The following is a 22214-nucleotide window of genomic DNA, read 5'->3' on the forward strand; positions in this document are numbered from 1 at the left end:
TATATATATATAATTAAAAAAATATGTATATATACATATATATATACATAAAACGTGTGTGTGTTAGTTACAACTTATAATTAGATGCAGAGTCTCTTCCTCTCTTTCTTTTTCACGGATTTAAAGAAGGGGACGCGTAATTTTTATGACCGTCGGCAAATGTTGGCAAGTGTTAGCGCGGTCGCAACGGTACACGGAATTAATAATGACGAAAGAGCGAAGGGACATTCTTGACCAAGGCGCGGGAGCATATATCACGATGCCCCATTATGCTTATGAATATAAATGCACCCTCGGGGTGGCCACAATAAATGCCGGCCGTTGCGCTGCCGGATCTCTGAATTCTGCTCTACTGCACGTACACGTGGTATAGCCGCGGAACAACGAAAATAAAAACTGCGTCAGTCTCTACCTCCCCTCTTTTTTCTTCGTTCTTTTCTAGCCCAAGTTCTGGACGAACGCTGGGCGAGAGGGCGAGCATAAAAGAATAATTAAAATAAAGTAGGCTGTGAGCGCAACTCGAAATTATACACGTGCAGTAATGATAACAACAAAATGAGTAATAAACCTTTGCTTTTAGGTGTACGCAATTCGTAAGCCTAATGAGTCGGCTTCAGAAGTCACTTTTTTTTAATCGAAAAAAGAAACTCTAAACGCAATTTATTGTATTCTAGATTGTGCCTATATGAATTATTTTCATTGATTCTGTTTTCTAACAAACGTTGAAACATTAAAAAATTCAAATATAATTCTTTAATGATTCTTTAAATTTCTTTAAATTTGAAGAATATATTTTAGTTGTGTTTTAAGAATATAAAATATTTGTATTTATTTTTCACTGTTTAATGTTAAATATCGATAATTTATAGTCATATATTTCGAAAATGTTTAGAAAGAATATACTATATAAAGAAAATAAAAATGCTAAAAAGTTAACCATGTTTATCAGGTTACATAGCTTGTTAGAACGAAGGGCCCGCAATGTTATTCACATTAAGCATCGAAAATACCGCCGTTTCTTAGTCATTTAGACGAACGGCGCAAAAATCTCCGACCACAAGTCTTGTCAGTTTCTTCTTTAGCGATTAACTTGTAGGGGTTGCAGCTCCTGCAGCTCCTCCTCGGTTTCTTTTTCCTCGCCGGTACTCTTTTATTCGCCGCCTACCTTCCCTTTGGATCGCTTCCAACCGTTTGAATCTTCCCTCACCTTCGCAATCGGTGCAGCCGATATCCTATCTCCGTCACTCTCTCTTTTTCCTTCTACCGTTCTTCTATACGTTTTATCGCGTTTGTCCATCGCCATTTATCTCCGGTATATCGGTTATAGCGGTTTAACACCCTGTCGTCAAAGCTCCATATTATCATATTATCGAATCATACTCAACCATAAGATACAATAATAACGGTACCTGCGTGTACACATATATTTAATATATTTTAACCTCAGTTTTTTTAGCAATAATAACATAGCATCTGTTCTTTTTTCATGTATTACCATTTCAGCTTGAATTTTAATAAAAGTTCAATATTGGTTTAACGCTGAAGGTTGAACGCGAATAAAAAAAAATTGTTTCTGTGCGATACAGGTTGACCATGCCCTTAAATAATGTCACAATTTTCAGATGGCAACATATTGTTTTAAAATAAAAATGTGTTCACATTGCAATTTTATAAACAATAATATTCCATTTGGACGATTGTGGTACAACTAATAGAATAAAATTATTGATAGGTATAAACGCGCGCGCGCGTGACGTGAATTGACAAAGACATACATTTCCATTCATTGTTAGTTTCCTTACTCAATCATTTATTTCGCGTTATTAAAAGCGACTTTGTTAGCGTGGTAATCAAATTTAGATTTGTGTGGCTTGCCGCCACATACGCTGTTTTTATTGGTAATCCTTTTTGTCTCCACCGTGCTAATAAAAACGGATCTATCCAGCAGGTGTTCAGTATGTACCGCAAGCTGACACTTTTGCGGTATTATTGTGCTTTGTGGAAGACCACGCATAATGGTCAACGAGATTACCTATCACATGACGTTCGCTCGATCTTAATAACGCGCGCATATTTGTTGGTTTTTAAATAATAATAGTATATAAATAGCAATATCGTGTGAATATATCGTGTATTGTAACGCAGCATTTTTTAAAAAATAAACCTTTGACAGAATCTTATCGTCGCACGTAAGTCCTATAAAGTTAAAATAAATGCGATGATAAACAAAGATACAATAAATAAATTTTCAAGACTTGCAAAATCTCTTCAATATTTCTGAATATTTTTAAAAGATTACTTTATGTTGTTTACAATCCTTTTTTTTATTTTTCAATAATAACGATCGTTGTTTTTTCATGTTACAGTCTGCAACCAGTTTAGCAGAGGCGTGTTTTCTATGTTGGGCGCCGTGAGTCCAGACTCATTCGATACGCTGCATTCTTATAGCAACACCTTCCAAATGCCATTCGTGACACCCTGGTTTCCCGAAAAGGTAAACAATTATTCTTCCTTTTAAATTTGTATAGTTAAGATAGCTCGTGTCTTTATTATCTCATATTTCCTACTTTTTAATCCTTACAACACATTTGATTGGAATTATATCAGAATGATAATCGTTATGTACATCTTATTAAATATACATTCATTCAGACTTTACGTCACTGCTCTGGGTTTTTCCACGCAATTATGTAATGTTATCGGTTCAAAGAATTTATCCGTTTTTACAGTGTTTATCTCGCTTGATGCAATATTATACGATTGGTCATAACTAATGTTTTTTTCGTACAGCGAAGCAATAAATCGAAGCCTTATTTAAATTTAATTTATTCATGAAACCTGTTTTTCTGTGTTAGAATTTATACATCTCTCCTTCGATGTGCATACTGAAGCAAAACATATACGTGTAAAAGATACCATTTTGTAAATTGATTCTATTTAAATTATCTACAAAATTTACATTTTATTTTGTTTCAGTATTTGATAATTATTGAAGTATTTGACACAATTATTTTTTATAAAAATAATATATTACGTAACATTACTCGCATTACGTTTTACAGCTCATTGAATTTAATTTATATCGAAGAGTATATATACGTAATGGCTTGGAGTTGGCCCTTAAATCACGCGTTTATAGCAGGTACCCTTATAACCGATGCATTCATCGTGAAAATAAATTTCTCATTCTACATTTATCGATTCAACATGGAAAAAAGAAAAATACACGCTTACGGTGTGCGTGTGTATGACAATAATTGTCGTTCGCGAAATCAATGGTTTTGTTTCGCGTTGCAGCTGATAATTAGCGGCGGCGCGATATGCATGATGATGGATTTGATCGATATGATCATCCATACAAATACGTAAATATATGTATATGCGATACATACAGTATACATATTACAATTTGAATTGCGAAATGAATTGGCTACCCGAAAATTTATTCGCCTGCTCGAATTGCCGGGGCTGCATTTATCGCGCCTCTGTAAACTGATATCGCGTTAGGTTCTATAGAATGAACGCGTCGGGTTCGTGAGTATTTCGTCGTTGTGTGTGCGTATTTTTCCCACGATATATTTCCGCGCAGTATAAGTATATATGTGAGCGCGTAACGAACGTCGATGTCGTTTAAATGGTAATCGCCCGGTAATGCTGATTCGACGCCTCGGCTTTCTTTTTTTTTTTTTTTTCTTTTTTTGAGGGCCAATTACGGTTCGCCAGAAATGGCCATTTATATAGAGAAAATCCTTTTTCAATTTCCATGAGATCCTTCCCCGCACTGCGTTTGCATCGCTGCCTTTTCAAGAAGAAAAAGAGACGTTATCGATATCCATGGAAATTTAATACATGATGGTATGATTTTTCCGGTTGAGAGATAATTAATTTTTGAAATCTGGTATTTATTTTGCTTTCCGAGAGATCAATAACAAAATATCAAACGCTATATATTTTTAACGGATATTTATAAATAATTATCATAAAAACTAATTCCTTTTTTCTATAAAGTCTCGCGTGGTATAGATTTAAAACGTCGCAATATTTTGCGAGAAAAAAAAAGGCTAAATAGAGATTCCGACAACTGAAATTAGTATCAAAAGACATATATTTCGGCAGTGAATCATGATGCGCATGTACCAGTTGCACATTCGCGAGGAATTAAATTTCAAAGAGAATTCATGAGGGGTAAAAGCTGTGTGTATGTGTGAATATTTGTGTGCATGTGTGTACGTTATGCATAGCCTCAGATTAAAGTTTCGATGTAGCTCTGCTTTTCCCTCCTAAGCAGAATTAATTCCGCTAGCGCGTTGAGTGGAGGACATACGCGATTACCTATCGAAAATTTCACAACTCCATACGATCGATGAATGGACGGGATTATTGTACGTAGGTCCTGACGCCGTCCTCGGGTCTCCTGGACTTCGCCATAAGTATGCGGCCGGATTACCATCGCGCTATCATCGATACGGTGCGATACTACGGTTGGAAGAAAATCATCTACCTCTACGACTCCCACGATGGTAAGTCCCTTACCCCGCGGCTTTCTCATGCATTTCTCATTTTACAAGGCGATAGCCGCGGGCTGCAGCCGCGCAGCGCTCGCACCTCGACCCCCTCGCGCGATATTTCCCTTTTTATTATATCCGCCAAGTAGGCTCGGTCTCCCGTGGCCAACTTTGCCGATATCGTAGACACGGGATATCGAGTACATTCCCATTTTTAACGGATATTTATAAATAATTATCATAAAAACTAATTCCTTTTTTCTATAAAGTCTCGCGTGGTATAGATTTAAAACGTCGCAATATTTTGCGAGAAAAAAAAAGGCTAAATAGAGATTCCGACAACTGAAATTAGTATCAAAAGACATATATTTCGGCAGTGAATCATGATGCGCATGTACCAGTTGCACATTCGCGAGGAATTAAATTTCAAAGAGAATTCATGAGGGGTAAAAGCTGTGTGTATGTGTGAATATTTGTGTGCATGTGTGTACGTTATGCATAGCCTCAGATTAAAGTTTCGATGTAGCTCTGCTTTTCCCTCCTAAGCAGAATTAATTCCGCTAGCGCGTTGAGTGGAGGACATACGCGATTACCTATCGAAAATTTCACAACTCCATACGATCGATGAATGGACGGGATTATTGTACGTAGGTCCTGACGCCGTCCTCGGGTCTCCTGGACTTCGCCATAAGTATGCGGCCGGATTACCATCGCGCTATCATCGATACGGTGCGATACTACGGTTGGAAGAAAATCATCTACCTCTACGACTCCCACGATGGTAAGTCCCTTACCCCGCGGCTTTCTCATGCATTTCTCATTTTACAAGGCGATAGCCGCGGGCTGCAGCCGCGCAGCGCTCGCACCTCGACCCCCTCGCGCGATATTTCCCTTTTTATTATATCCGCCAAGTAGGCTCGGTCTCCCGTGGCCAACTTTGCCGATATCGTAGACACGGGATATCGAGTACATTCCCCGACTTCTGCGCGGAATAAAAACGAGCGTACGCGTGTCTGATATCGTAACCGTATCTTTGTATATCTATGTAAACGAAATACATATATGTATATATATATATATGTATAAAGACGTTTATAGTCGGATATCAAAAATGTGATGCATTCGTAAATAATTGTGATTTTTTTAAACATGAAGTTTATACCCAAGGGAGAAATTTTTATAAGACAGTACGTGGACTCTTTCTTTGTTTTAAAATCATATAAACAGAATAAAGTGTCATTATAAGATATAATTACAGTCAGAAATAAAACGCTTCTTCATAGGAAAAGTTGCCGCTTGAAAATAAATTGCGTCATGGAAATGTTACTTCTAATTAACTACTTGTATTTTATATTTAGTTCGCTCTCTCTTTTCTTTTCGCGTTGTTAAAAACCACGCGTTTTTCAAGTTGACTCGAATGAAATCGTGTGTATGTGTGCATGTTTCACACAACTGTAACATTTGCAACTTTAAATGTGAAATTCAAAGGACAGAATGAGTTTTTGTATATCACATAATTGCATCTACAATTGCTGATTTTGTGTTAGTTTTTACATTGAATCAGTAATTTTATATACAGAATTACAGACACCAATGTACTCGAATTTTCAAGGTAAGCAAACAAATAGGTAACATCTGTCGGGAATTCACGTAGCTTCGGGCAAGGGCTTTACCTTTTAATTGCGCTAGTTGCACAATTATCTGTTTGTCTGACATGCGTGCGTAATAATCTAGTAAATGTAATACTGTAATTAATTTGATATTAATTCATGTTATCTCAATCATTTATTCAAAGAAGTATTTTAAAAATACAATTGATCAAATGATGCATCTTAAAATACAATCTTTTATTATCTAATATGTTGACTTTTTTTTTTTTAGGATTTTCATAAAAATCGTCGGTAATGCTAGAATCAAATTATGCTTTCAAAAATGATTTTTACTCTTATAACACGAAACGGTGGAACAGTAACTAACACAAGATAGTAACAAGACTCTCTTCTACAAACTGTTTTATACGAAATCTCTTGTCAATCTTAATGTTAGAGGTGAAGCGATCGCGGTTTAATTACTTAATTAATGGAACATGGGGTAACTCCGACTGAACGAAACGATTAATCACTAGACAGATCGCTAGACAGTTTTGTATCTCTCGTCGACTTCCGGCCGTTATAACTTGGTCACGTGCCTCGGGCACGAGAAAGCCATTTGGAATTCCTCGAGCCGACCAATTGCTCTTCTTCGACAAACTTCGATAAGAACGAGCTTGAGGTAGTCTAGTATCGCAGAAACGGAGAGAGTTTAATTACCGAATGCAAATGCGAATATACTTTAGGGACTATCGTGCTGTCTCCGTGCGCTGAACGACCTCTTTCCTTCCTTCCTCTCGTTCCATCTCGTCCCATCTCGTCCTCAGCTCTTCCCATTGCCTGCTATCTGACGTAGCTTAACCATGTCGTTTCTCGATTAAAGCGGGTATGAGGAAAGGAGCAAAACGATGAGCATTCGAAGATCATCTGGATTTCATGGTATATTTTTTGTTACTTATTTGTTCTCAACCTTTTTCCCAATTTAAAGTGTCGCGAATAATGCAAAGAATCAGTATATGAGTTAACAATGATGAAACATAATTCGTTACCAAATTTGCAATATCTAGAACTTGTGACGTTCAATTATTGTAATTAATAATTACATATTTATATTTCGAAAGAAAACCTCAGTTTGTAGATTCGAAGAAGACACTTACTGAAATATTCATTGGTTTTCCGTTATCGTAGAGGAAAGTTATTAACATAAAAAATATATTCATATCTTACGTAAAAGATTTATACCACATATCTAAATAGACGATGAGCAATCGTGTCATAATATATACCTTAATCGTTTTTAGAACTCTAGTCAGATGTCGTTTTTTATACAACATTATTAATATGTAGATGCATCATAGAGATTATGGTCATAAAAAAGAAATAATCAATTCAAACTTTACACAAGAATGCAACGTGCTTTGAAAACTTGCGTATTGCTCTCAGTATTCGTAGAATCGTACAAAGCAATGACAACGATGCCCTTAAATCAATCTGACAGATGACGTTATTTTCCGCATGGAAAATATGTATAACTGATGCAATTTCAAGATTAAGATACGTCAGAATCCTTTTTTCCTTGATTGCATTCTTACGCTAATAAAATGAATCGATATTGGTCAGATCGAACGTATCGAGATAAGACCGATTGCGCGAATGATCGAGAGAAAGTTTTGTCGGCTATGCTCTATTAGATTTTCCTGTTAGCGATGTAAATATTACATCAGATTTCTCTCTTTAGATTCTAACGCGCGCTTTTAGAGAATTTATGTGAGAAATTGGCCGTTGGTATTTGAACGGGATTTTTTCTGTTGACATTTAGAATAGCTTCCAAGTATCTCAGAATTTTGCAAACTGGAAATATAATCAATGATATATGTGTATTATAGGAACACTCGGTATTTCAATGTTATCTACATCAGACGTGAAATTAACTCGCAGACTGTCACAACGTTGCTCAAGGATGGAATTAAACTTTTTCCCATGAGAAAATAGACTTTTTCCGACAAGGCCTGCCATATTTTTATCTCTCAAGGTTGACACATCTAGTGTAAATAATTTCTTGTCTTCGAGAAATAATTTTGTAATTCTATTCGCGTAATATTTGTCCTTACGATCTCCTTAGACGCAACAGCGAAAATTATCAAGATGCCATGTCACGCAATGACTAGAATAAGAACGCGCAATTTGCATTCCTCTCTCGTTATATTCTCTCACTCACAGGTAAAATATTAAATAAACATGATAGAATAAACATTTATGGATTACGTTCTCGCTTTCAATTAGCAAATATTTGTATGTGGAAATGAAAACGTCGCACATGAGCTATTGAGTTCATTCCAAAGTTAAATCCTGCAGAGCCAATAACAACGAATTAATAGCGAACGTATCAGTTTTCCCAGGAATTCCTGTCATCCGGCATCCATATCGTCACGCCCGTTTGTCGAAGTAATGGAAAAAAATTATAAGCCGTCGAATGGAATAATTTTTAAAACACGTGACACGTGACACGCGCGTTCCGCATTACTAACATTACAAGGTGGTTAAGTGATTGAGTAAAATAGAGGACGAATGTGAGAAAAACTACGTGGGAAAAGCCTGATGCGCGCACGTGTCTGAGAAATAATGCGGTAAGGTAATTAGCTGTTACAGGCCGCGTTGTCGCTCGCTCTTCATCCGAGACGAGAGGGGATTCGATTAAAATCACAGTGACGTGCCTGCGTATCAGAGTCAAGCTCAGTTTCCTTTCCGGCGTCTTTCAGAATGACAGCGCCGACGTGCGTCGAGATCTCGGCATCTCGTTCTCGACTCTCGTAGTGGTGACAAGTGCTTTACAAAGAGGTGAACTATCGATATAATTATTTATGCGTGTACACTTTTATACTGCATATTTCGTGTGTTTCTTGTCACTTGAACAACAACTCCAAATCTATCGTGAAATCGTGTTTTTAGAATTATAAGAATTTTGTAAAAAAAGTTTAGAATCAATATCATTGTTGAAATTGATTGAATATAGACAAAACTAAGAATCGAGAAATAACTTTTATTAAAAAAAAAAGAAAAGATTACTTCGTCTTTCCAAAACATTCTTTCCAATCTCAGAATTTTATCTTTAAAAGACGATGCTGCGATTTAATAATGTATGCATTATTAATACGCACATATGCACAGTGCATTAATACGAATATACATATAAGAGAAATTAAGGCTATCAGACAAAATTATCACAAGTACCAATTGCCAGACAAGGAGATCAAGCTTAAGGAAATCTTCATTGTATAATCAGATTAGCTTTAATGCAAAAGAGAGAGAAAGAGAGAGAGAGAGAGAATTTGCATTAAAGATTCAGATACGAAAATATATTAAGATAATATGTACGCTATCGTAATTCATTATTCAAATATGCTCGAAAAATGTGGGTGGTATCATATATCATATCCATCAAGTAGACTGATTGAGTAATTTCCAATTGCATTTAGCTACCTTCCATAATTAAGTAACAGCTCGCTGACAAAGGCGAATTAAATTCTCGCGTGATAATAGCATGTCATTGTTAAATCAGGTGTACCGATGTGATTGTGATAAAATATGCGTGTACGTATAATGACTTTTATATAACTGTCAATTAATCGGGTCGATGCTCGTTCAAGCCTCATGTTAGCGCATAGCTGTAACGCGTACTTGTAAATTGGTTTATTATGCACGCCATAGGTAATGAAGCATCGCGGTAAAGTCATAACTCAATTTGCAGTGAAAATTACTTCGTAATATCAACGTAAAAGAAGAATGACAATCCAATCAATTATCCTTTATCTATAGACTCTTTCATTAATTTAGATTTTTTTCCTAATAAAATCTAGAGACAGAGAGATCGTTATTTTATATTTTCAATTTTCAACATTAAATGTTTTTGTTATTCTCAAGTTAAAAATCTATTAAAGCATAAAATTAAGTTTGAAGTAACAGCTACTTTATAATCAGTAATTGCATTTTTAAAATTTAATTTTTGAGAAGTTCTCTGTCATGAATTGCCTATAATTTAAGAATTTATAGATCCTCTTCAATTTATTGTTGAGAAAAAATTGATTCCAAATTAATAAATAAACTTAAAAAAATTCTCATTTATCTAAAAATATAACCAAAGAGAGAATAATTGAAAAGAGAGATAATCCAACGCAAAATATTTTTAAACACACAGATGAGAAAAAATTAAACATTTTTAGTAGTTTCTTTTATTCTGAATATGATTTTTGGGTTTCAAATTGTTTTATTACGTTACAATTTTGAAAAATTTATGATGAATGCAATTTCTTTTGAGAAATGAAAGTTCTAATAACATATTTAATTTTGATTGCAACAAAATTGCTCCACCACGTTACATATCGTAATATGACATAATACAATACATTTAAATTGCTCTTTTTCGCTACTTTAATCACAAATTTCTTAAAATTTTTTGCATTTTAAAAAAGTTATCTTTGTTGAATTGTGTTATTTATCATAAACTAAAAGCCATACACATGGACAATTCTCTCGATTCGAGACGTCGCGATTAATCGTTCATCGACTACGCAGTTTAAGATGAAATATCATGCACCTCTGGACGTGACGACCTTGGGGTAATAGCCGTGGGTCTTTCTTCTTGCATTTTGGCGATAACTGGCTAAGCGAAAGGAAACGTTTCGGTATAAATTGCTGATGCAAGGACTCGGCCTGTGTTCCGGTCGTTTCGACAACCTGTTTGAGCAAGACAAAGAACGTAAACTAACTGGTTTTGGGAGTTCGAGCCGGTTTTTTCGAAGGATTTTATACCAGCTAAGAGAAGCCTATATTATCAAGCCTATATTAGAGACCCAAATGAAGAATGTATATATACCTATATACATGTATGTATATATTGGTTGCTATGTTCAATTAAATATTTTTTGGTTGTTTTAGAAAGCGCAGAAATATTATCCAATATCAATATAAGCAGATTCTTTCTATTTTCTATTCTTACGAAAGATTGGTACTTATTTTAAACCGGATTATATTGCTAAATCATATCATAAAAAGAAAAAGAAAGAATATTCATGTAATATTCTTACATGAATATTCTTCTAACTTACATGCAATTATCGCAGTTACAAACCGTATATTATTAAAGCAATAAATCTTAATCACCAATGCTACACACCGGTCATCTATTGCGCAATATTATACGATCAAACACGTTAACATTTTCTCTAATCGTTACGAAAGAGAAGAAATTATTTTGTAGTATAATATCTTGAAAATGAAAAAGGGGAATACAATAAAATTTTAATTATTGGAACTAGTGGCATTGTAATTGCGTGTCGGTTACATAAGACCATAGACATTTTTTTTTAACTCATTATGTATTCTCTTTCTTAAAAACGACAGCAGCCAGCTAAAATTTGTCAATATTATTTTATTATTTAAAAGAAATGTCGTTTTGATATTAATGTGAGAATATACGTTGAATTTTTTTTTTAATAACAAAAGAATTTATTGTAATTTGAAAATATTATATATATATTAATCTTAATATATTAATCGCAATGAAAAGTTGGCACAAGACTTTTGGAAAGTTTACATAACTTTTGCGATATATATTTTGCCAACTGTTAACTTGCTATTATAATCGATATATAATTTTTAAGTTTCAATAATTTAAAAATACGCGTAAGTAACATAAGACATAGAGACAATATTGCTAAGTAAACGAGTGCAATTATAAGCATTCAAGTATAAAGAAAATGATATTATGGCAGTTTGAGTATTTGCACTGGCACAAGCGGCTGTGCTTCCGAATATACATCGCTTTGTTGGGTAAGTTATGCTTTGCAATTGTCTTTTGCAATTTAAAATTGGAAAATTATCTATATTTTTTTAAAAATATTTTTGTTTTGAATCTCGTCCATTTAAGAAAATTTTGACCATCAAACGCGATGAATAAAAGAGATAAAATGAGAGAAAAGCATGAAAACAAAAGGCTGTTAGTACTAGTTTATTTTCATAAGTGTATCAGTGAATGATTATTTCTGTAATTATGTACAATAACATAACTAGATTTTTTAAATACAGGTAATGATACAGAATTCTTGTATTATTATAATTATAAATTAGAAAATAATTATTTACTAAAGTTAAAAGTGGAACTAACTTTGTCAATTTGACATTTAGCTTCTTATTAATTCTAAATAATTATTTTATTTGTGAAATTAATAAACTTTACACTTCATTATTAAACACACTTTTACAAAAAATCCATATACGAAAAAAAAATAAAATTTTTATTTAGTAGTTTTAAGTTATCTATAATATTTATTAACCAGTCAAATTTATATATATATATATATTGCATCTACTCAAGTAGATATTTCGTTTTGGATAGCGTGTTGTCAAAGCGCGTATGAATTTTGCGGCAATAAATTCGTATTAAGGAACATCCGGTTCGGTCTCTGTCTCTTAATAGCGGGTGTATTGTATGGCCAGCCATAAACTGTCGCTTTGGGAGGCATCGCATCGCGTGCCTCAAAGCAAGAGCAAGTGCTCTCCGACCGCGGTGGGTGGCGGTCATGCGTGCAGACGTAGCCATTTACACGTGTGAGCGTATCGCACCCTCAGACGGGAGATATGTTGCGCGGAATCTAGTTAGAACCCTTGTTGGCTTTATCTCCGTTTGGCTCGGAGGTCGGCCGTGTTGCTAAATGAGAAGGATCAGCCGTTTCTGCTATCGTAATAATTAGCAAAGATAAAACTTCGCATTTTCAATTTTCCGCATCTTTGCGAAATTTTGACATTCAAATCGAGATACACAAGCTGGACGAAGTAAACTTTATTCGCGTATTGACGATAATACGGTCAATAACATTGTTCCTACGTAATAACTCTTTTAAACAAATCTCATTAGTAGATAAGTCGTCGTAATCTATGAATCACACATCTGGCAAATGATTCTTTACTAATATGCATTTATATAATAACTGTGATCAATAGGAAGCAACTGAAAGTGTACACAGAAACAAACGAGAAGTATCCATTTGCAGTTATGAAATATTATTTAATCGCATCGCACATTCTTCGTGCTGCTCTCGTAGTAGCAACGACTTTTCGCTCTGTTTAACCGTGAAAACGCAAAATAACGATTTTAAAAAATCTGAGAAAAGCGACGATTAACGTGAAATCAGAAAGAACATTATCTGACACAATGGATCGTGGTATATTGCGACAAATATTGATTGGATTCGTATGTAAGTATCAAGAGATGAGATTATTTCGACACTCGGAAGTATTCTCTCGTGAATGTGCCCTCGAAAAAAAATCTGACGTATGATCGCTTCCCAGGCAGTATTTTGATCATCGATTGCGGCCTCCACGAAGGATGGAGCACGCCGACCATACCGAAATTCAATGACGAAGATCCTCTAAAGGTGACGACTGATGAGATTGCTTGGATCGTGAATCTCATGTATGTGGGGGTCGGTATCGGTTCGTTGGTACCTTTTATACTGATGGACAACATCGGACGTAAAGGAACTTTGCTATTCACCACGATACCGAAGATTATCTCCTGGATCTTCATCGGGCTGTCCACTTCTGTGCCGTTTATATATGTTGGACGAATACTCGCGGGCGTAGGATGCGGTATAACTTATGCCGTGATGCCAATGTATCTCGGCGAGATCAGCAGCAAACGGACCAGAGGTCCTTTAGGTACGACGATGTCAGCTGTTTCTCGAGCTCGTTATCAATGTGCAATGCTCGACACGATTCTTATCGTCGTATTAACATATTTATCGTTCTACATAGAATTGATAGATATGTATATTTGTTAACATGTGTCAATGTTTTTTATCAGCTGATAAAGATTTTTAATAACACACTTTTTTCCAATTCGTATTTTTTTAAAAGATACATCATGTACAGTTTTACATATTCAATACTATAAAATTTATATTTCTGCAATCGTTCCTGCATTGTACTTGAATAACGTTATCTATAAAATTAGCTATCCTTAAAAGACTTTACTAAATATAAGATGAGGCCTTCAGGTACTTTAATGGCGGTTCTAATTAACATTGGGGTGCTGTTCATTTACGCTATCGGCCTGTGGGTCAGCAGATTCGCGATGGCGATGATAAGCGTATGCGCGCCAGTGCTATTTTTGCTGACCTTCATATGGCTACCCGAGAGCTCGGTGTTCCTCACGCGTAAGAACAAACTCGATCCCGCGGAGAAAACCCTTAAATGGGCCTTGGGTAAAGAGAACGTGGACGAGGAGCTCGAAGAAGTGAAACGTATCGTGGAAACCGAGGACAAGTGCAGCAAGATGACTCTCAAGGATATGTTCAGAGAGATCTTCACCAAGACGCATAATAGAAAAGCCTTTCGTATCGCTATGATACTACTGAGCGGCTTGACATTGACAGGAGCGGCTCCAATACTCGCTTATCAATCGTACATCTACAAGGAGGCCGGCTTCGAGATCTCGACCAACACCAGCATTATCCTCACGGGTATCGCCATCGTTCTATCTGGCGGCGCCTGCGTGACAGTGGTGCGTTTCACAGGCAAGAGATTGCTGTTGCTTTTCGCCGCGCCGATCTGCATGGTATCGCTGGCCATGATAGCTATTTTCTTCGAGCTGCAGTCCAGCGGCTACGATGTTTCTCGGTTCAAGTGGGTGCCTACGGTCTTCGTGGTGATTTACGTGCTCGGTTTTGGATTCAGTCTTAATCCGATACCGTTGGCATATATCGGCGAGATCTTCGGCGTCGAGGTCAAAGTACCCGCCGCAGTGCTCAACGCTCTTTACTACGCCATAAGCACCACCGCCGTTGTAAAGTTTTATCAGGTACGTTGACGTCTGTATCGAAGAATCGATTTTGTTTTCGCGAACGAGAGCGCGGTAAGCGGGTTATCGGAAGCAACGATCAGTTAAGAGGTTTAAACAAAAAAAAGTTCTTTATTTTGTAATAGTATTATACAACGCGGTATAATGTACTATCAGTTAATAGCTTTGATGGCAAAAGGGATTCTTTATCATTTAATAGTATTAGGAAATATATTATGATATAAAAATATGCAAATTATATTTTAATAAGCAATCGATACTTTAATGTTTGTTAAAAAGAGAGAGATCTGCATAAAAGATATCTTCTGAAATGATATCTACAATTTTGACACACTAGCTTTAACATGTTTTTGTTATAAATCTTATTCAAAATTTTACAACATAATATTATAATATTAAGTAAGAAAATCGGCAAATATTGTGTATGTCAAGTTTTAAAATACCAATGTAATCTTTATATATTTATATCCATGCTGAAGATGAACCAAAAAGTAGTCCAACCGTACATTAAAAAAGAAAGAAAGAATACACATTTATTACATTTAAAATATAACAATAATAAGTTCGCGCATCAATAACCGCGCCTCAATAACTAATCGCCAGTTTTCCCACTTAATTTGTTGATATATAAAGTAATTTATTATTTATAGAAAATTTAAATAAAATTGATTTCTTTTGTATAAGTAACAGCTATGATTTTTTCCATTTTGTTTAATATAATATTATAAACGAGAATTATAAACTTACATTTATTTAAATGAAAAAAGTTCAAAGTTCTTAGGATATTATTAAGATATTATTAATTATTGCATCGTTATTATATTGAGACTCGGTGTTAAGTTAATTAAATCGCTGATTGCTCAAAGTACGCGTATATGTGAAATAAATTGCGTATTATCAACGCTGAAATAGCGGTATGATTTACAAACCTTAATCCGAGATGGAATGGTACATTGCAGGGGTCTTAATTGCTACTCATTTAAGAGATGATTTGAGAGAATAAATCATCGTGTCGCGCGAGAAAGAATTGATTTTCCTCGCGCCCTGTTAATAAACAGTTTGCGCGTGCATTCGAGTACGGCATATGCTGTTAGACAACGGCAAAAAATTTCACCCCGCTATTCGGCAAAAGTCGTTACGCGGTAACGACTTCGCCTTAAGCGCGTCGTTTCTCGGTTCCCCTTTTTGCCTCCGTCAAAAACCCGTAGTCTCCTAGCATCCGGGATCTTTTGATCCTGTGACGTACGTCCATACCCTTTCGTTTGACGTGGCCATTCCCCATAAATTTCGGAATTACATTTTGCAGCCTGGTCGGTTACGTCCTCGCGTAGAAATGTTTTAGGACAAATATTTACCGGCGATCTTCGCAGCTGTAATACTGAAATACGGTCACTTATTTCTCTTGGCGAAACGACAGGTAGCAGACATTCGGTAGGGTAAAAGCGTACGACTTTTTTTCTCGATGATCAGATAAGACGTTACGTCGCGTGCGTATGAGTTTCCGAGATAGTTATCTAAATTAACGAACTCGCGTCCGGTTCTCGATCAGAAACCTTTTAGCGACTCTTTTCATATTTATATAATGACAAGCGATATAAACTAACAATATGTAATGGGACTTGTGTATAACGACACTGTAATTAATAATAATTAATAACACAAATAAATTATATAATAATAATTAATAATAATTAATAATACATGATATAAATAATTTGTAATATAGATATGCATATATAACATTTATACAAAAATATCAACTCTTTATCTTTTTACAAATATTTCGCACATGTAACAAATATATGTTTTACTCGTAAAATTTTAGCTTAACTTAATAAGAAGGATAATGTATCAGAGTAATTTTTTTGAACAAACGAATGAATTATTTCGTTCAGATAACAATGCTTTTTATGTGGATGGTTCTAATCTAAATGGTCTTGCTCTCCCTTTTCACTGGACTAACCACCTTTCTGATAATTAGAGTCAATACAGTTTCGCCTCTTTTATCTGCCCATAGTCGTTATATTTTTGTACTGTTTCATATAATTGGACCTCGCTCACCCAAATCCTTTTCATGTTTCTTTTATCGTGCATTATCTCGAATATCGAAGCGCTATCACAGCGATGATAATTGCGCGATTTATCGTTGCCATAAAAATTGCATTTGCATCAAAAATAGAAAATCACGACCGCCACTTGTACATCTACTATATATCGTATACCAAAATAATTTCTAGATGTTTAATTTTTTTGTGACTTAGATAAAAAGCATATGAATAAAAAATAGAATTTTCTCTATTAATAATTTACAAAAATTATTGCGCATTAATTGTCGTGATAATGCAATTTTGATCAAGCTTAATATTTTATTTAATCAAAGTAGATATTTGTATTGTTAACCATTTAAAATTTAAAATTTCTTAAAATATAGAAAATTGAATAGTTGCTAAAACAATTCTTTTAATTTTTTTCGCTGAGTATCTTAAAAAATTACATATGAAATGTTATTTTTATGTGCAAGTTTATCTAATCCGCGAAAAAAATAGCTACTGTATTTTCGTGACGCGACAGGTATAATGTAACTAGCAAGAGCTTCGAAGCTTCAAAGGAGAGGGGGAGGGGAGATCCAGAATCTTGGGTAATATCGTATATGATATATCTTCTAGCACCGGAGCGATGTCTTCTCGTAGTGGCGACGTTATATTTACTCGGCTGCAAGAGAGCCAGTCGAGGTAATTGCCACCCTTACTGCCGGCACCCTTCTGTGCGAAGCGTAATACCGTTATTTTTATTAAGTTTTTCTACGGAGAGAGAGAAAGAGAAAGAGAGAAGTAACTCATATCACCAGCCGAATGAGCGCAACGTTTGTTCTCCCAAAGGAGGGAAAACGATGAACTGTCCTAGCACGAGGGACAAAAAAAGCGTGACACGCACGAGATACTCTACAAGGTGATCTCGAGGAAAGAGTTCAAAGTTCGCGCATAACGAGTGCAAACAAATCCCTTAAACGGACGCGTCTCCTCATCAGAACTTCGACACTCGGACGTTATATTCCGACTTGATGAAGTTGTCTAGAACAGGTCGTACGATTCTCATGCAATTTAGGGCCGGCTACACGGAAAAAAAAAAATTTGCCCTTAAAAGACTTTACTAAATAAGATGAGGCCTTCAGGTACTTTAATGGCGGTTCTAATTAACATTGGGGTGCTGTTCATTTACGCTATCGGCCTGTGGGTCAGCAGATTCGCGATGGCGATGATAAGCGTATGCGCGCCAGTGCTATTTTTGCTGACCTTCATATGGCTACCCGAGAGCTCGGTGTTCCTCACGCGTAAGAACAAACTCGATCCCGCGGAGAAAACCCTTAAATGGGCCTTGGGTAAAGAGAACGTGGACGAGGAGCTCGAAGAAGTGAAACGTATCGTGGAAACCGAGGACAAGTGCAGCAAGATGACTCTCAAGGATATGTTCAGAGAGATCTTCACCAAGACGCATAATAGAAAAGCCTTTCGTATCGCTATGATACTACTGAGCGGCTTGACATTGACAGGAGCGGCTCCAATACTCGCTTATCAATCGTACATCTACAAGGAGGCCGGCTTCGAGATCTCGACCAACACCAGCATTATCCTCACGGGTATCGCCATCGTTCTATCTGGCGGCGCCTGCGTGACAGTGGTGCGTTTCACAGGCAAGAGATTGCTGTTGCTTTTCGCCGCGCCGATCTGCATGGTATCGCTGGCCATGATAGCTATTTTCTTCGAGCTGCAGTCCAGCGGCTACGATGTTTCTCGGTTCAAGTGGGTGCCTACGGTCTTCGTGGTGATTTACGTGCTCGGTTTTGGATTCAGTCTTAATCCGATACCGTTGGCATATATCGGCGAGATCTTCGGCGTCGAGGTCAAAGTACCCGCCGCAGTGCTCAACGCTCTTTACTACGCCATAAGCACCACCGCCGTTGTAAAGTTTTATCAGGTACGTTGACGTCTGTATCGAAGAATCGATTTTGTTTTCGCGAACGAGAGCGCGGTAAGCGGGTTATCGGAAGCAACGATCAGTTAAGAGGTTTAAACAAAAAAAAGTTCTTTATTTTGTAATAGTATTATACAACGCGGTATAATGTACTATCAGTTAATAGCTTTGATGGCAAAAGGGATTCTTTATCATTTAATAGTATTAGGAAATATATTATGATATAAAAATATGCAAATTATATTTTAATAAGCAATCGATACTTCAATGTTTGTTAAAAAGAGAGAGATCTGCATAAAAGATATCTTCTGAAATGATATCTACAATTTTGACACACTAGCTTTAACATGTTTTTGTTATAAATCTTATTCAAAATTTTACAACATAATATTATAATATTAAGTAAGAAAATCGGCAAATATTGTGTATGTCAAGTTTTAAAATACCAATGTAATCTTTATATATTTATATCTATGCTGGAAATGGACCAAAAAATGGTCCAAAACGTACATTTTTAATACACATTTGTTAATAAAATTTAACTATAATAAGTTCGCCCACCAATACCCGCGCCTTGGCTCTCATTTGCCGGTTTTCCCACTTAATTGTTAATACTCTGAGCCTCTCTCTCTCTCTCTCTCTATTGCTGTTATTATTATAATATTATATATATACAATTAGAAAATTATAAAAAATATTAAAAAGTTTTCTTTATTTTTTATTCATTACTAAACATTATGTGATAATACAATGTGATGGTAGAATTATTTATACTGTTTTTGTAGGTTATGCAAGAGTTGTATGGCACGTTCGCACCATTATGGGTATTCACTGCGATAACATTTCTTATATGGATATTAATTTACCTATTTGTGCCGGAGACCGAAGGCAAAACCTTGGAAGAGATACAATTGGAATTGCGGAGTGAGGAATAACGTATATGCGATAATAAAGAAATAAACAGATATTATAAATAAATTAAAGATTGCTAAATTATATTTAAAGTATATATCTAATATACGAAATATGACTTTTGACTCTATTATTATATTTATTTAAAATATTACAGAAGAAAGTAAGGAGAAAGAGAAAAAAACAAGAAACTTATATTAGAAATTGCATTCAAATACAATATACATATTGTCGTGCGTATGTATATTGTGCATTTAAATATATGTATGTGAAACGTATATAATTACGAGAACGATATATGTTTATATAATGACGACGACAGTTTGCGGTCCGTAAATATGTATGTATGTATACATATATATAATAACAATATTAACATTCAAGATAGACCATAAGAAGATTGCACAAGGAAGATAACGTCCCTTTTTATAGAGATAGTTTACATCATTACAAGATATGTATTATTATAATTGTTTGCGCTTACATATCTTCAGCCAGACGAATAATAAGTCAACATTATTATAACATCACATGTACATATATAAATAGTATCATATTAACGTATGTATTGTATTAATAAAAGTAGTACAAAAGAGAGTTTTAGAACAATATACTTTTATAAAGGTATAGTAAAATACAAAATTTAAACTAGGCCGCAATGTTCAATATATTAATGTAAAGTCTTCACAACAATAATTGTTCGCGCTTATAAATTTCAACTCCGGCCCCTCTTTTTTCTCACTATAATTATAAAATAAATTTTACTTATTTACTTATTTAATCTATAACTTTTTTATATGTTGCTTTGTAATTCTTTTGATACATAATATACATAGATAATGGCGTTAAATCGCATCTCGAGCTTGTTAAAGCGCTAGAGAGAAACGACGCGAGAGGAAATCATTACACTTGTTTGATCGTAAAGCTTTAACTCTGCAAAGAGAATCGTTTAGTAACGGTATCGCATACGACGAGATTCGTACATTCGATTGGACAAGTTAAGTTCTCATTAAAAATACATTTGCAACGTGAATTCGCCGGGACTCACTAGTTAAGCCTCTCTTAAAGTCTAATACCGATGAACATTTCTCGTTGCACTTTTTTCTAAATATCTCGATATTTGTATGATGCACAATTGGAAATACGTAACATCATTATTCAATGTAATCGTAAATTCTTTATTGCACGATATACTTTTTTATATCGCTTTTATTCTCTTTCGTTCAAATCGGTTTATAAATGTGCAGTCAAATTCGAACAACATGCTTGACTAAATCAAGTGTCATTGATTGCCATTTTAGGAAATATGATCGTTATATGCAAAGATATTGCGCTATTGCAACATTAAAAAATATTATTAAAGATCTTGAATATATATAACTCCTTGAATATCTTTTGTAAAATTTTAAGATAAAAATATATTTTTTATCTTTACACAAAAGAGAAAATTTTTATCCTAACGACAAAGTGGCCGTTTATAAATTTTCTAGTCTGTCTCTCTGTGAAGAGAACCATTCATATTTCGCGTTTGATGAAAAATGCAACATTCTCTAAAACGGACAAATCCCGAGATTCTGTCGTATGACTATATCCCGGCTACGCCAATGATGGTTTGCCAGCCTCGGAACATTGGCAGGACGTGTATGCAGACAGCAGTATGTAGACGTCTTGCATACTCATGTTGTCATTTCTCTCTAATGGAACATTTGTACATATGTATCAATGATATACGTATATTTACAGTTATGCGGAAATGCATTTATCTACGTGCGCATGTAATTGTTTATCCGTCAATATTTTCTCGCGTGATGTATTAATCTGAACTATGTATTTTCCAGATACACGTAACTTAAGCATATGATTAGTTTAATATCAAATAATGATAATTATTTCAATGATATTATTGCCTCTATGCGAGAGGAAATAAAAATACACATCGATATCATTAATCCCGACTGCATTTATTCAGATTTATTTTATCTTTCTAATGTCAAAATTATATTATGATTCGATAAATACAGAAGGATGCAGCCAGACAAATAATAAATGGAATTAAGAGAGATTATTTTACGATATTATTATTTTTTATATATAATATAATAGTTTTCTTTCTAATATATATTTTTTTGTGAAAATATGCGTCTTATATAATTACATAATATTATATAATAAAATGATAAGACAAATAAAATTTTCATAATCTTCCTGTCGCTTTAATATCTCCAACGTAATAGCACATCCTGGACAATTACTTAGCTGGCTCCGTAACTTAAACTACCTCCGTAAATGCATACGCGTGAAAAAGTAGGCGAATTAAAGGACGAGAGGAGAAAAGGAAATATATAAAGCTTACACGCTTACACTTTGCGCGTTGAATGC

General features: G+C 35.0%; 3 protein-coding genes across 5 annotated transcripts in view; all 3 read left to right on the plus strand.

Annotated features, from left to right (window-relative positions):
- Positions 1 to 4702, plus strand: part of LOC115243039 (glutamate receptor 1-like) — a 37533-nt gene extending 32831 nt beyond the window's left edge. Inside the window, exons 3-4 of the mRNA XM_029819695.1 lie at positions 2367 to 2494; positions 4391 to 4702. Of these exons, the coding sequence (XP_029675555.1) occupies positions 2367 to 2494; positions 4391 to 4654 (392 nt within the window). The 3' untranslated portion in view covers positions 4655 to 4702. The remainder of the gene's footprint in view (positions 1 to 2366; positions 2495 to 4390) is intronic.
- A 27-nt stretch (positions 4703 to 4729) lies between these two features.
- LOC115243046 (glutamate receptor 1) overlaps positions 4730 to 22214 on the plus strand; it is a 70930-nt gene continuing 53445 nt past the window's right edge. Inside the window, exon 1 of the mRNA XM_029819720.1 lies at positions 4730 to 5286. Within this exon, the coding sequence (XP_029675580.1) occupies positions 5199 to 5286 (88 nt within the window). The 5' untranslated portion in view covers positions 4730 to 5198. The remainder of the gene's footprint in view (positions 5287 to 22214) is intronic.
- On the plus strand, positions 10328 to 21271 carry LOC115243045 (facilitated trehalose transporter Tret1-like). Of its 3 annotated transcripts, none has more exons than XM_029819717.1 (6): positions 10328 to 10977; positions 13094 to 13347; positions 13442 to 13810; positions 14149 to 14951; positions 19709 to 19847; positions 19993 to 21271. In XM_029819717.1, exons 2-6 carry the CDS (start codon positions 13305 to 13307, stop codon positions 20034 to 20036), a joined length of 1398 nt encoding a protein of 465 aa, XP_029675577.1. In that variant the 5' UTR covers positions 10328 to 10977; positions 13094 to 13304; the 3' UTR covers positions 20037 to 21271. The 3 variants fall into 3 exon arrangements, with proteins under 3 accessions (XP_029675577.1, XP_029675579.1, XP_029675578.1); XM_029819719.1 differs by lacking the exon at positions 10328 to 10977 and adding an exon at positions 11907 to 11923; XM_029819718.1 differs by lacking the exon at positions 10328 to 10977 and having other exon boundaries at positions 12444 to 13347.

This window comes from Formica exsecta, unplaced genomic scaffold (assembly GCF_003651465.1).
Source record: "Formica exsecta isolate Colony F162 unplaced genomic scaffold, ASM365146v1 scaffold672, whole genome shotgun sequence".
Lineage (NCBI taxonomy): Eukaryota > Metazoa > Arthropoda > Insecta > Hymenoptera > Formicidae > Formica > Formica exsecta.